The 14556-nt window shown below is 57.5% G+C and overlaps 1 protein-coding gene across 1 annotated transcript in view; it reads left to right on the plus strand.

The window, feature by feature from the left end:
* Positions 1 to 14556, plus strand: part of AGAP3 (ArfGAP with GTPase domain, ankyrin repeat and PH domain 3) — a gene marked incomplete at its 5' end in the record, with an annotated part of 81221 nt that overhangs the window by 18436 nt on the left and 48229 nt on the right. The window contains 3 exons of the mRNA XM_017736315.1: positions 2264 to 2391; positions 10292 to 10447; positions 14331 to 14423. Of these exons, the coding sequence (XP_017591804.1) occupies positions 2264 to 2391; positions 10292 to 10447; positions 14331 to 14423 (377 nt within the window). The remainder of the gene's footprint in view (positions 1 to 2263; positions 2392 to 10291; positions 10448 to 14330; positions 14424 to 14556) is intronic.

The following is a 14556-nucleotide window of genomic DNA, read 5'->3' on the forward strand; positions in this document are numbered from 1 at the left end:
TCACTTTAAGGATGCTTCTGTACCAAGCAAAGATCAGGGAACAGGTTGTCAAGAGCCCCTTGGCCACGGTCACCTCAGTGCTGTTCCTGAGGAAGAGGAGGAATGACGCAGCGCTGGTCCTGGGGGGCGCAGGAGGGACAGCAGCTGTGCTGCCCCGTGCTGTGGATGACTTCTTGAGCTTCACCTCTGCTGCAGATCTCAAGTGCATGGTCCTGCCTTTCCTGTGCCCTGGGCGCTGGAGAGGGCAGGAGAAGACGGCCAGCAACTCCATGGCCCAGAACCCGTGGCTGAGGTGCTGGTGGCATTGCTGCTCTCCATCATCCCCCTCAAACACCCCCCTCAAAAGCACGCCCAGGCTCCAGCATGAACTCTGTGGGAGGTTCTGGATCCCCTGCCCAGGGGTTTGGTTGGGTTTCTGCAGCCTGAGTGGGACAGCAGGTGTCCCTCCTGCTCAGGTGTGACACTGTTCCTGGCCATCAGGGTGATGGGCAGCATTGATTGCTGTCTTCCGGGACAGTGGGGGATGGACGTGAGGGAGGGTTTGGCTGGACCACGTCACCAGAGAGGCCAAGAGCTGTGCACAAGGGTGTGCAGGGCCTCGTGGGTCTGTAAGGTGACACCCTGAGGGGTTCTCTGCAGAATCCTTGGTGGGTCCCTAGGGACCTTTGCATGCTCTTGCTCTGTCCAGACTTGGAGTGCTGGGTTTGCTTTGAAACGCTGAGTGATGCTCAGGTGCTCCCAGTGACATTGGGCAGTGGGGCTGCTCAGGCTCTGTGGGCAGGGCACACCTCACTGGGAGGTGTGTGTGGCAACCAGAGAAAGCAGAATATGCAAACAATCCCCAAGACTGGTGTCAGGGATGGCAGAAATTATCCCAGAAAAGCCTGACAGATGCTCAGGAAGTAGAAGAGCCTGGGCCCAGCATGCAGAAAGGTGAAGGTCACCTCAAGGTGCCTCATTTCGGGACTGGGGAGATGTTATCCCTCCAGTGTGGTCTCGCTGGCCTCATGGTTAATTCCTTATTAGCAGTAGGGGTGTGGGATCCCTGCCCACAACAGCAGTGGCTGAGGTTTTTTCTGGATATTTCCTGGCCCCTGGGGGGCCTGAGCTCACAGTGTTCCCCAGCAGCATTGGGACGGAAGATATTCCCACAAAGAACACTGGATGCATCTGGTTGGAGGGGAGGAAGGAGCTGGGGAGAGCAGGAAAGCAGCAGATTAATATGATCTGTTTGGTGAGTGCAGGATGGGTTCCTTGCTGTTTCTGGAACTCACATTTAGCTTGGGAGTTGGGACAGGCTCCCAGCTTTGTGAGAACCCAGCTGTGGCCCCATGGACCTTTGGCTGTGTCTGAGCAGGATGTGGCACCGTGGCCGCGAAGGTGCCGGGACTCTGCAGTTGCTGTTGGCATCTGACCTTTCCAGACAGGCTCAGTCACACCACAGGTGTGGTGCAACATCTTTTCTCCTGGAAAAGGAACATGGCAGCTCCATTATTGCACAGGTGCATGGCATGAGGCATGCTGGGGTGGGCATGGTATGTTCCCAGTGCCTACAGTTGCATTCATCTGGAAGATTCTTCCTTCTGTGATTGTGGGGGTACCTGGCCAGTGTGCAAGAGAAAACCAGGAGTGACAATGTGTTGTTCTGGATTCCCAGCAGCCCAGCTCATTTGCTGTCATGCTTTTGGTCAAGGTGTTTATTTCCAGAAAAAGCAGGAGATTTGGAAGGCTGAAATGCTATCGTGGGCTGTTGGCGTCAGGCAGGGAGTTCACAGGAACTGGGAGAGTAGTTCCTCAGGTTAATTTTCTGAACACCTAGAGCCTGTGAGGGTCACAAGGGCCCAGACTGATGGAGGGGGCATTGCCCAGGCAGTTCAGTCCAGTACCTGGCCCCTGGGGCTGCCATGAGGGGTGACTGAGAAGTGACTGACTGCCCAGGGATTCCCCTGCAGCAGCCCAGGCTTGTAGAGTCTCCATGGTGTTCATAGGAAGAAGTCACTGTTCTGTGTGATGCCCAAGAGGGCCAGTGGCCTCTGGGGACTCGGCCTGAGCAGTGCAGGCAGCCTACCCTGCACCTGCCCTGTGGCTGGGCCACGTGGGTGTTCTGCTGAATCCTCCCTGTGGATGGGCTGGGCACAGTTTGAGCCCCAGGTGTTGGCATCAGTCAGGGGAAGGGCCTGGGTCTACCTGAAGCCCTCCAGAAATCTGTGGGTGGAGGAAGCTGCTTTCTGGACTCTGACCCTGTCCTTTCTCCCTTTTGCAGTGGCTCAGAAGGTGGTGGCTCTCCGGAAGAAGCACCAGCTATCCATCGGCCCCTGCAAGTCCCTGCCCAACTCACCCAGCCACTCATCTGTCTCCGCAGCCTCCATTCCTTCTGTCCACATCAACCAGGTGGGGAATGGGAATGGGGAAAGCCAGGGACCTCCTGCGCTCTCTACCCCCTCAGCTCAGTACCCAACAGTTCAGCCTTAGGCTTGTACCACTGCCCTGGGCTGGCTCTTTGGAGGAGCAGAGTGGTGTCACCCTGGTGCTTCTTCCATAGCCCAGAGCAGCTGTGGCTGCCCTGTCCCTGGGAGTGTCCAAGGCCAGGTTGGAGCAACAGGGCTTGGAGCAACCTGGTTCTAGTGGAAGGGGGTCCTGCCCATGGCGGGGGGTGGAATGAGATGTACTTGAAGGTCCCTTCCAACCCAAAGCACTCCATGATTTTATGATTCTGTGACAGTTTGATACTCGCCCTGAGGTCAAGTGTCATGTCTAAGCCTTTGGGCCTGGCTCATGGTCTCCAGACTGTGTCGTGCTTTGGTGGACTCACAGCAGAGCCGTGAGCGGTGCGTGGGGAGCTCTTGGGCAGCGCAGGGGGCTGTGAGAGGGTCGTGCTCTGGCTGCCCCAGCTGGGCGGGCACAGCTGCTCACGGTCCTGCCTCCCCTGCACTCGGGAAGCTGGTGGTCTACGTGCACAAACATCTGAGGGCTTCTGAGGGGCTTCTGAGGGGATGCACCTGTGGAGAGATGAGCTCAGTGGTGAGCTGAAGGAGCAGAACAGGGAAGGAGGTTCCCTCCCTTCTGCCAGAGGAAGGTCTCTGTGCTGTTGGTAAGGGTTGCCAAGGGCTTGGTGCGGGGAGGATGGTGACGCCGTAGGTGTTTGTTCCGTGATCCTGGAGCAGAGCTGAGGCAGGAGAGAGAGGTCAGAAAGCAGGGCAGGCTCCATGGTGAGGGGCTGGGGAAGGAGATCCTTCAGGCAGCCACCTCACTGCTACATTCCCAGTGCCCACAGAAATGCTGGCTGGGTGACTGGTGAGGAAGAAAGGAGAGATCCTGGGCTCCATTGCTCCCCAAGGCACTCAGGCCAGCAGATTCTATCTCTGCAGCAACTAGCATACAGAATCACAGGATCTGTGACCTGGACTGCAGGAAGTCTGCCTGTGGCTGAGGGACAGCATGTGTAGCTGATGGGTTTTCCATAAGGGGATTGCCTTTGAAACTCTGGATGTATCAGAACCTCCCAGCGCTGGGAGGACTTCTGGTCCCCCACCACGGGAGCCTGTCCCTGCACAGACCTGAGCCATATCTGCAGCCACCAGCTGGACCATTACATGGGGAATTTTCAAATATCCCCGTGAAGTTTATACCTGGTTGTAGAGGCTTCTAAAGCTGGATTGCAAGTAGGTGGGTGCAGGTTTTTGCAGAGACCTGTGCCAGCTTCCTGGTGCTCCAGGTCACCTGGACACCAGCAGGTTCAGGTGAAGTCTGTGTGCAGGTGGATGGGCTGCTGGGGAAGGTTGCAAAGCCAGGTTCTGTCAGAGTATGCTTGTGTCCAGAAAGCTGGGGACAGGTTCAATGGGAGACATCCGAGGTGGAGAGCAAAGTCCCAGGGAAATACAGATTTGAATGTCTCTGGTAATTTGAGGGTTTTGTTAACAAATTGTGTACAGTATGAGCCTGGCTGGGAAGGAGAGGCCACCTGTGCTGGAAGGGAAGCAAGAGGCTGATGGCCAAGGTCAGCATTTCTCAAGGGAGCTGCACACTTGTTTGGTGTTTTCTTCCATGTCCAAAGTATGGGAAGAGTCCCAATAAATATGTGCTGTTGGCACTGGCTGTGCTGGGCAGTGAGGCTGAAAATGTTTTCCCTGTACGAGGGATGGAGTTGCCAGACTCCCCAGGTCCCCTAGTCTGAATCCAGTCGCTCATGTGACTGTGCATGGAACCTGCAGAGTAGCAAAAATTCGTGGGAGGGACGAGACCCCAACACAGGAGGAAAGTAAGCACGTGACTGATTTAGCTGAGGAATGAGTGCAGAGATAGACCAAACCTGACCTAAAATACACAGCTGTGATGTGAAAGAGCTCCTTAAGGAAAGGCAGCACTAGAACCAAAGGGGTGGATTTAGGATTGGCTACAGGGAAGCAAATTTTGGAAGAATTTTCTAACTGCATGTCATGAGCTTTGTGAGGTGTTTGCTCAGAGCCATCCCTGCTTTCCTCTCCTCTCCTTTCCTTCCCACAGAGCACCTCTCAGCACGGCTTGCAGACGGGGTCTGTGTAGAGGTGAATTCTGGCTGCCTGCTTGGGGACAGACCTTTGCTCTGTGTACCTTGCTGTGCTCCTGGCTTGGCTGGAGGGACGTAGGGAGCTGTGGTGGGAAGCAGAGCTGTGAAGGGAAGTAACGCAGCGTACAGCTCACCGGGATTGTGGCTTGATGGCCTGTGCCCCCTCCCCAGCCCTGCTCTGTGCCTGTCCAATGCCATGTCCCTCCTGCCCTCAGCAAACCTGGGCCCCACAAGGGTGATCAAAGTCAATTTGTGTTCCCCGGGTCTTGTGTGGCCCCACCACAAACCCTCTTGGTGCCAGTGACCCGTGCAGCGATCTTTGCCCTGGTGTTTGCACGTCTCTCCCCCATTACTAAGAACACTTCTAAAAATAGTGAAGCAATGGTGAGTGATCCTAAAATGCTGTGAAGTATTTCCCTGTTCTTGCATGGACTCGAAAGTGAGGTTCTGGAACTGCTCCCCACTGTCCTCAGGGAAAATCCAACTGGCTTTGGGAAACAAATTCACCTGTAACTGATGGGTCTGACAGGGAACTGGGCAGAGCAGCCCACACACTCGGGTGTGTGCTCAGGCTGCCCACGTGGGAGGGCACAATGCCCAGCTGGGTATTGGGGAGCAGTGCCCTGGTGTCCCCTGCCCCTGGCACAGTGATACGTGGTGGGACGGCTCTGGAAGGGGGTGGACAGGCTCGCCCTGCCAGGAAGGACCAATGGGAGAGTGACAAGGTGTTGGTGGAGCAGAGCTGAGCTCTGTCATACCTGAGGGCCTGGGACTCTCACCAGGGTTTCTCATTTGCTTTTGCAAGTCAAAGAGCAGTAACTGGCACAGGGAAAACAGGAAAAAAGCTCTCAAGGAAGAGTTTAGGAACACAGGACTTAACATGGAGATGAGGTGGAGAGAAGCCAGACAAAAAACACAATTAGGAGTTTTCGTTTGCCTTTTGCCGCAGGCATCAGTGTGCACAGGTGAGACACACACTCGGGACAGAAGGATCTCCTTCCCTTCCAGTACTGCCTGGGAGGGCAGGAGGAGTCCCTGGAACAATGGGACTGGCATTTGGGGGCAGGAGGAGCCCCTGGAATTGGGATTGGCAGTACTGCTCTGGGCCTGGTCTGCAGCGGCAGCTCTGTCCTCTGGAGCTGCCAGTGGAGAAAGCACTTTTCTTGGAATGGGAACAAGGTGTCCCCCACAAAGGGCTTCTTATGGTAGGTAGGAGCTGGGAGCCAGCCCTGCCCCTTTTCTTGTTCTGGGCACAGCTCTTCTGGAAGTAGCTTGACACTACTGGCTGAGCCAAACTAACATTTTTGGAAATGGCCACTGCTTGTCTGGTCTGTCAGTCGGACCAGTCCAGTGTGGTTACTGGGAGAGGAGGGACTCCAGAGGACCCTGGTGATTTTGTTACCCCTGTGTCTGGAGGATTCCCTTCTCCTGGGACAGGGCTGCTGTGGATGTGTCCTGGTCTCCTTGCACAGTGGATGATCCTCTTGGGAACCAGCCAAAGGCCCTGGTTTCATTTCTGCCTTTGGGAGTTTGGGGTTTTTTTCTCTTATTCCGCAGCGGAGCCTGGAGGACGTTGCTCCATCCGTGGGGAGGGGAAGGGAGCTGTAGGAGCAGGTCAGCCCTGGTCAGGGTTTTCCACGAGCTCTCACGAGTCACTAGATGTGCTCGGCGGGTCCCTGACCCTGGGTATTGTGTTCAGCTTCAACCTGGTTCTTTGCAATGGCAGGAGCCAGGGCCAGCCCTGGAGTCCTCTTGGGGACACAGATCTGTCCCTTTGGCCTTCCCAGCAACTTGAGGGGTGTGGGTCTGCACCCCCTGGAGCAGGCACCTTGTATTCCCCAGAACCCAGCAGCTCCAGGGAAAGCTCTTGCCTGCTGCCTTGGGCTCTCCTTTCTGTATCTTGCCCACACCTATTGCTGGGTGAGCAGGTTGGATGGGTTTGGGAATCCCACTCCTCACTTGACCCTGACTCCTACGTTGCTCCCTCCTGGCAGCTCCTGGCCCTTGCCTGCAGGGAGGGGATGGGAGTTTCTCGGGCCAGTGGGTGCTTGCAACACCTGCAGAGTTGTTCTACCTGATTTCCTCACTTTTGCTGCCCCGTTCTCAGTCTTTCTTCAGGGCCTCTGGGATGCCTTTGGGAGTTCCCCAGGCTGTGGGTGAGTCACTGCTGTGTTTGCTGTGGGATGGCAGTTTGTCCTCCTGCCAGGAAACTGGTTCCCAGCAGCTGGCAGGAGGTACCACAGGTACCCCATGCAGGTACCTGGCACCTGGCAGGCTGGTGGAGGGAACTGGGTGTCCCCCTGGGCCTTGGGGGCTGCTGCCATCCCTGCCATGCTCTGGGCTGCCCAATGTCATGGCTTTTCTCGATGGCCTCAGTCTGCCTTCCTGCACGGGCTCTTTGGGGGCACTGGGAGGGCCTTCATCCAGACTTCAGCATGAGATCAGATGAAAGAGGTGGAAAATCAAAGTTTGCAAGTGAAATGAAGCCCCAAGGGCAGCTCACCTGAGCTGGTAACAGTGCTCACTGGCCTGCTGCAGCACGTTCTGTCAGAGTTCAGGAGCTGCAGCGGCAGGCGTTGGCGTTTCCCTGGGGAAGCCCGTGTCCTGCTGCCCGCTCAGCTCAGGGTGCCCACATTCCATGGTCCATATGCTCCTCCGGCTTCTCCCCTCTTCCCGCAGACACCAGGTTGGTGTTTGCTGTTTGTGTGTGCTCTTCCACTCCGAGCCCTTCCCAAACTACTTGTTCTGTCTCAGGCCTTGTTACAGCCGGAATTGCTGCCCCTGAACTCCAGCTGCATTCTGCCCTTCCCAGGCACTGCTGATGCTCTTCCACCAGTTACACACTAATGGGGAGGATTTGTCCCATGAGTGTTTTACCAAGTTTCCAGTTCCCACTGTGTTCTCAGATTCCAGTGGTGACCACAGGTGGTTGTTCAGGTCCACCAGCAAAGTACCTGCTGGTGGACCTGAACTGTCGTCGGGTACTGGACCAGAGCTGTCATCTTGTCAGGGTTCTGCCACATCTCTGAGATTTGTCCTGTGTCCCTGGATCCCACGGAAGTTCTGGAGTTCCCTGCTCCAGCGGAGTGGAGGCGGCTCAGGATTGCCTGTCTGAGCCACTTTCTATCTTTGAGGGACTTTCTCCTCTGCCCCCAAACTCATGGGAGCTTCCCTTCATAGCCTGGTGTGAACCATGCTCCAGCCCCAAAGCCCTTCCTGAGGTTTGGCTGTCTGTGGGACATGGGAGGCTCAAAGGCCAGAGTCCTTTGTCACTCAAGGACAGTAACCTTGGCTCCAGCACCAGGCAGACTTACCGGCTAAGGAAAGTTATTCTGGCCAGACAGAAATGACACACAAGACTGCAGGGAGCAAGTAAAATATAAACCAGGGTGTAGCAAAATTTCTTCCTTGAAGCTTTAGTGTCCATCACCTGCATCCACAGGTTCCAGCTGCTTTGGCAGGAGCTCAGACTCTGCAGCCTCCTCTGAACTGGCTCCTCCCGACAGTCACAGCATCATGAATGTGCTGCCAGGGTCACCGAGACGTGCCAAGCATGGCCAGGAGCTGATCTTGGAGGGACATGGGGAGGTGGGCAGCCATGCCCAGCTCACTGCTCCATGTGGCAGGTTGTCTGTGCTGCAGCATCCTCCTTCTCTTCCTAACACTTGGACTATTTCACTTTCTTTGACCTAGTTCACACATGATGAATCAGTTAAACACAGACTGCCCATGTGTGCACTCAGTGGCCCTGGCTCTCTTCCCCTGCAGCTCTTCCGTCATCACAGCACCTGTGAAACTCCTGTGTGGGTGTTGGACCTGGGATTCACAGGAGCTCTCTCTGTTGAAGGCTCAGAAGTCACTGGCAGGTGACATGTTGCTTTGCCCCTTTGTGTCCCTGGTGGTCCCCTCTTCCCTGGGACTCAGCAGCAGAACCTTCTTGTCCAGTGCAGGGCTCCTCAGCCTGCAGAGGAGCTCCCTGGCGACATTCCCTTCTCTGGACAGAGTTCCCAGGCTCTTCTACTTGTGGAAAAGCACAGCCAGACCAGGTTCCCTCTCATTCTGTGTTTCAGGACTCCAGCAACGTTCGTGTTCCAGACAGGCTGGGATGGTCTGAGCCACCCACCTGCTCACAGCATGGAATTCCTGTCCTTGCTCTGCCTCCATGAGGAGGAAGCTGAAATGCTGCTTGGGTGGCTCTTTCCTCTGTTTAAGTTCCCATTGTGAGTCTTCTCCCATTTCTCTTGTCAAAGATGAGGGGATCCATGACTTAGGTGAAGGTTGCACCTCTCTCTGAGACTGGGCTGTGGGTAATGGTTGCTGCTCTGCCTGTGCAGCCCCTTTCACGCTTCCAACATTCCTGAACTGCTTGTCTCAGAATAAGGTTCTGATCCCACTGGGGGTGGGTGGGGGTCTCTTGCAGAGCCTCTCCAGCAGATCATCACCCTATGTGGGCTCCACTCCTGCTCAGAGTGTAGGCAGGATGGAGGAAGTCACTGGGCTGCTGATGCCACCACTCTGCGAGCGTAGAGCTGGGAGAAGGTGGGCTGCCCCTTCTGGGATGCTGGAGCTCACCTGCCCTTCTAGGGGCAGCTCCTCCATGTGTTTCTGAAATCCTGTTCCAGAACTGCCAGTGAGCTCGGGCTGCTACGTGCCGTGTCATAGTGAGATGTCCTGGGCTGCAGATCTGAAATGATTCCATGCAGGTGTTCTTTCTGGCATGTCCCTAAGCCCCTGTCCAGTGGCTGCCCACATTGCTGGCATGGCCAGGGTGGGAGTGAGCAGCCTTGTCTGGAACAGATGTGTTGGTGACGTGGGTGCATGGCTGCACAGTTGGATCTTCCTCTTGCCATGAAGTCCAGTGAGGTGCTAGTGAAGCCCCTTGTGTTCCCAGGCATAGGCCACCGCAGCCATGGCTGTGGAGTGTGCCAGCCTCAGGGTCTGCTCAGATAGACCTCCAAACCAGCAGCAGAGATGGGTTTCACACAGAGCTTGAGCTTGGGGTGTGGCACTCTGTGCTTCAGGACACGGGAAAGGTGAAGGCTGGCCTGGGGACACGCATCCGCACTGGCATCTCGGCTGTCCTCGTGGATGGATGAGTGGGACTTGGAGCTGTGCGGGCTCTGGGCTGCCTCGCAGCCTCATGTCTGATGGGCTCAGTGGAGAGGAAGGGAATGATTGCCCAAGGAGAGTGACCCTGGTCCTGTGTTCTGGGAGCAGGTGGAGGTGCCCTAGCTGTGCCCCTCGGCTGGGCACAGCTATGTGGGACCCCGCTGCCCCAGGCCTTGTACCACACCTGTTTGGAAGGGCTTCAGCTGGGTTTCTCTGGCCATTTGCTGCCCTTCTCTTTGATTTCAGAACTTGAACATGTGAAAAAACTAGAGCAGAAAGAGAGGAAAGGCTTCCCAAGCCCCTCTGTTGAGCAGGAGCAGTGCCTGGCATTGGATGTCTCTCTGAGAGGTTGTGAGCTCTCCGTCCCTGGAAGTGTTCAAGGCCAGGTTGAATGGGGCTTGGAACAATCTGGTCTAGTGGAAGTTGACCCTGCCCATGGTGGGGCGTTGGAACTAAATGGTCTTTAAGGTCCCTTCCAACTGAAACGATTCCATGATTTTTGGATGTCACCCTATCCCAGTCCTGTGCAGCACTCCCTGCCCTGGCATGAGGCCACGTGGGGCAGGTGGTGCTCCTGCAGTCGTGTCCCCAGGTAGCCTGTCTCTGACCTCTCTGACCATTTGTCGCCTCCTTCAGGCCACCAACGGTGGAGGAGCCTTCAGTGACTACTCCTCCTCTGTGCCCTCCACCCCAAGCATCAGCCAGCGGGAGCTGCGGATTGAGACCATCGCTGCCTCCAACACGCCCACCCCCATCCGCAAGCAGTCCAAGCGGCGCTCCAACATCTTCACGGTAAGTGGCACAGGGAGCCCAGGAGCTTTGGGGTGGGTTTTCAGCAGAGGAGAGGGGAAGGGAGTGGGTTATGGCAGCCTGACCCCACGGGCTGTCCCGCACAGCAACCAATGCTGTGCTGGCAGGAGGGCCGGGGATGCAGGAGTGTGTGTGTGTGTGGGAGGGACCTTCTGTGTGTGCAGGGACCGTGGTGCTGTGGGCTGCTTCAGGCAGAGTGTGCGTGCATGGGGGAGCATCTGGGAGCAGGACATTCCTCGCACACGTAGGAGTGTGCAAGGGTGCACTCATGTGGGTGTGTGGTGCGTGTGAGCTCCTGCTCCTTACGGGGAGTGCAGCTGTGCGTGCACAGCACCAGTGACTCTGCTCATCTTCTCCTTGGGGCTGCATACCCCGAGCGTGGCACGGAGCCCCTGGTCACTGGGCCTCCTGTTTGGTGCCGGTGATGCTGTGCCCAGTGGTGCTGTGCAGAGCTCAGCATCTGGCATGGGGCCCCACTCCCATTCCTGAATCCTGCTTCTGCGTGACTTGAGCAGCGCACGTGGGAGCTGCTGTGGGTGTGGAGGGAGGGAAGACAGAGGGGAGGCAGCGAAGCTGTGGGCCCCAGGTGGAGCAGGGTACATTTGCAGCTCTCAGCTGTGCTGGTTGCCTTGCAGCCTGCCTCTCTGCACGCTCTCACACCATGCACACGCCGTCCACGCAGTGTGCACAGTCCTGCCCTCACACTCAGCCTTGCTCTGAGCACAGCCATGAGTGTCCCCTCACTGTGAGCACACACGTGTCCCAGTCCCATGTCTAGTGTAGGCATAGCCGCTGTTCCCTGTGTACGTGTGCAGGCTCCGGCCTTGCTCCTCTCCCCATCTCAATGTGCTTTCCAGCCAGCCATTGCTCAGCACACTGTGTCTGCTGTTTGTGGAACCAGCCACCACAAAGCCCTCGTACCTGTTGCACCGTGTCACCCTTGTGACCAGCTCTGAGCCCAGACCACACAAATTCAGTGTCCTATGCCCCATTCCTCTCACTGCACCATTGGCATCCCAGATTCCCCACTCCTTGTGCTGGGAATGTGCCCATCTCCTTGCTTTCTGACATCCTGGAAGCTTCTGCGCTGACCTCCCGAATACTCTGTGCCTTCCCCCCGGTTGCATCTCATGCACCCCCAGCTCTCTGTGCACGCCCCAGGCCCACACTCACCCTGTCTGTGTGCTGTGGGTGGGTGGCCTGTGCTCCCCACCCCCTCCTGCCAGCACACACTGCCCCTTGCAGCAGGTCCCCACTCCCAACGCATGGTTGCTCCCTCACTGCCTTCCCCTGCGGGTGCTCAGCCCTTCTCGAATGCCCTGTAGCTCTCCCGTTGCCGTGGCCATGCCCGCCCTGCACGCAGCACTGGCGGATGCTGGCCCCCCTGCCCCGCCGTTCTGTCGCTCGTGCTTGCTGCCATGCCCGGCGCGGGTGCTCGCGCTGTGCCACCACCCATCCTGCTCGCTGCGCGCCGATGCGTCTGGACTCGCCGCTGGCTCATGTTCACGCTCTCTGGAGCCCCATGCTCGCTCACTTGGGGTGGGCACACGCTTGGGGGAGGAGGAGGGCGGCTTGCTGCGGGGCTTACGCTTGTTCGCTGTGGACATCATCATGCGTGTAGGACTCTCACATGCTCACTCATCCTGGGCTCACGCTTGCTCTGTGCCGCGGGCTCACCTGTGCTCAGCCGGCGCGTGCTCACTCGCCACGGGGCTGGGGCTCACCTCACCTGCTTGCTCGTGTGCTGGTGCACATCCATGGCTCACGTTGACGTCTTCACCCATCTGGTCGTGGCAGCAGCAGCAGCTCCCGACACCTCCTGCAGTGGGACAGGACCAGGAAGGGTGGGAAGGGAAGGAAAGGGCAGGCTGTTTTCTGCCACTAGCTTTTCCCAGGCAGGCAGCGCAGGTGTAGCCAGCAGCCCTCATCCTTGTGGGGTCCCCAGGTGGGCACAGGCCTCTCTGAGGTGCAGTGCTCGGCCCAGCTCTGGGAGCTGCTGCAGCCCCAGTCGCGAGCTATGCCTGACTCCTTTGCTCCTCTTCTCCTCTCCTCCTTCTCCTTTCCTCCTCGTCCCCTGTTCTCCTCCTCCTCTTCCTTCTCCTTCTCTTCCTCCTCCTCTCCTCTTCTACTCCTCTTCCTCTCTTCTTCTCCTCTCCTCCTCCTCTCTCCTGCTCTGGCTCCTCTCCTGCTCCCCTCCCACTCCCCACTGGATCGCACCCCCCCAGGGAGTCTGCGTGCCCCAGAGCTCCAGGTGGTGACAAGCTCTGCGCCCACCCGCGCCTTGAGGCGCTCACCCACTCCTGGCCCCCAGCCCCAGCCCCGACTGCTGCTGCCGCCGGCGCCCACTCCGTGGCCTGTCCGTGCTGTCCGCTGGCGCCCATCACTGACAGACTCATGTCCGTGTTCTGAGTATAACTTGCCAAACTCTTTATTCTTTCGATATTTGCAGATATGTGCCACTGTTTCCAACTTTTCATCAACAAAAAGGCCTTTCCAACTCCTTCCAAATTAGAAGATCCAGGTGGTTACACACGGCACCTCTGTACAAATTCTCTCACTTTTCATTGCCTCTCCAGGGCCGGATAAGGGATGGGCACTGGGATTGATCTAAGATTAGAGGCTCGCCCGCCCTCCAGCCAGCATGGGTCCCCCCCTCGGAGACACGCAGGAGCCTTTTAAATCCCCCCAATGTAAAGTCTAGGAAGCGCTGAGACGGCCTGCGCCTGCACTTTAAGCTGGGACATTTCTGGGCCTGCTGGATGCTGTCTAGGCACTGCCCTTTCTCGGGGATGCCAGGCGGACGACCCTCCTGGGACGGGAAGACCTGCAGACCCACCGGGACCGGGCGACAGCCGCGCATGGAGCTGGATGGGCCAAAAGACGCTTTGCTGCTGCCTGCGGGAGCCGCTGCAGCGCCTGCCGCTAGCGCTCCGCTCCTTCTTCCCTCCTGCACCTCTGCAGCCTGCATGGACTCCTGCTCCTTCTCCTCTTCTCCTCGCAGCCGAGCAGCCATCTGTGTCTCTTTAGTTTTCTTCTCTTTTGATCTCTTTGTTTGGTTCTGGGCCCAAAAGCCGGTGAATTGGTGTCCCAGGCGCGCGGGGCTCGTATCCCTTTCTGATCCAAAGCACACGGGGCCCTCCTGGACTGAGGGGGTGTGTAGGACGCTCCAGAGAGACGCTGCTGCTGCCTCCTGCCATTGTTGTGATTCTGAATGTATTGGTTGTGCTCCATGCCATGTATGACTTGGTATTTCCCTCTGTCCTAAGCACTTTGAATGAGTTCTGCTCAACAGACTGTAAATTTCATATTGTATTTATCAGAGTTTGCTCTCCCCGCGGCCCTTGGGCGCTGGTGGGTCCCGCTCTCGCCGCTCTAGACATGTGGTAGATATTTATTGTCCATGCTCTTTTGTAAGGGGCTGGTATCTCTGCCCGGTGACCTGTGCTACTTTGTATGGTGCAAGTGTGTTACCAGAATAAATATGTTGGATTAGTAGAGGTGTGAGTTCCTTCACTGCCTGAGCCTCTCCTGCTTCCATCCATGCTCCACCTGCATCCCATGCCATTTCTGTCTGTCGCCATGTCCTGTGTGCCCCACGGGAGGGGGGGGCCACATAGCCCCGCTCTGCCAGGAGGAGGACAGCTCTGCTTGCAGTGGGGGGAGAGGAGAGTTTGCTGGGGGGCTGGGCTGGAGTGTCCCGAGTGTCCCTAGAGGGGCTGGGTGAGGGCCCAGCTGCTCTGTGCGCTGGGAGAGCTGGCCTGGGGGAGAGCAGAGTGGTCTGGTCTGGAGCCTGCTGGGGACAGGGGACCGTGCGTTTTGGTCTCCCGTGCCCAGCTCTAACGCACCTGTGTCTCTTCTCTTCCAGTCTCGGAAGGGCGCGGACCCGGAGCGCGACAAGAAGGTGCCGGAGTGTAAAGCGGACAGTATTGGCAGCGGGCGGGCCATTCCCATGAAGCAGGTTCGATGCTCCCCCTTCGCCCCGCTGCGAGAGTAGGGTCCAGGGAGTGTGGGCTGGGGCACCTCTGCTCAGCACACAGCACGAGCCCACTGAGGGCTGCTTGGTGCCCCTGTGCCCCGGGGGGCTGCCGGGG

Source organism: Corvus brachyrhynchos, unplaced genomic scaffold, assembly GCF_000691975.1.
Source record: "Corvus brachyrhynchos isolate BGI_N302 unplaced genomic scaffold, ASM69197v1 scaffold706, whole genome shotgun sequence".
Taxonomy (NCBI): domain Eukaryota; kingdom Metazoa; phylum Chordata; class Aves; order Passeriformes; family Corvidae; genus Corvus; species Corvus brachyrhynchos.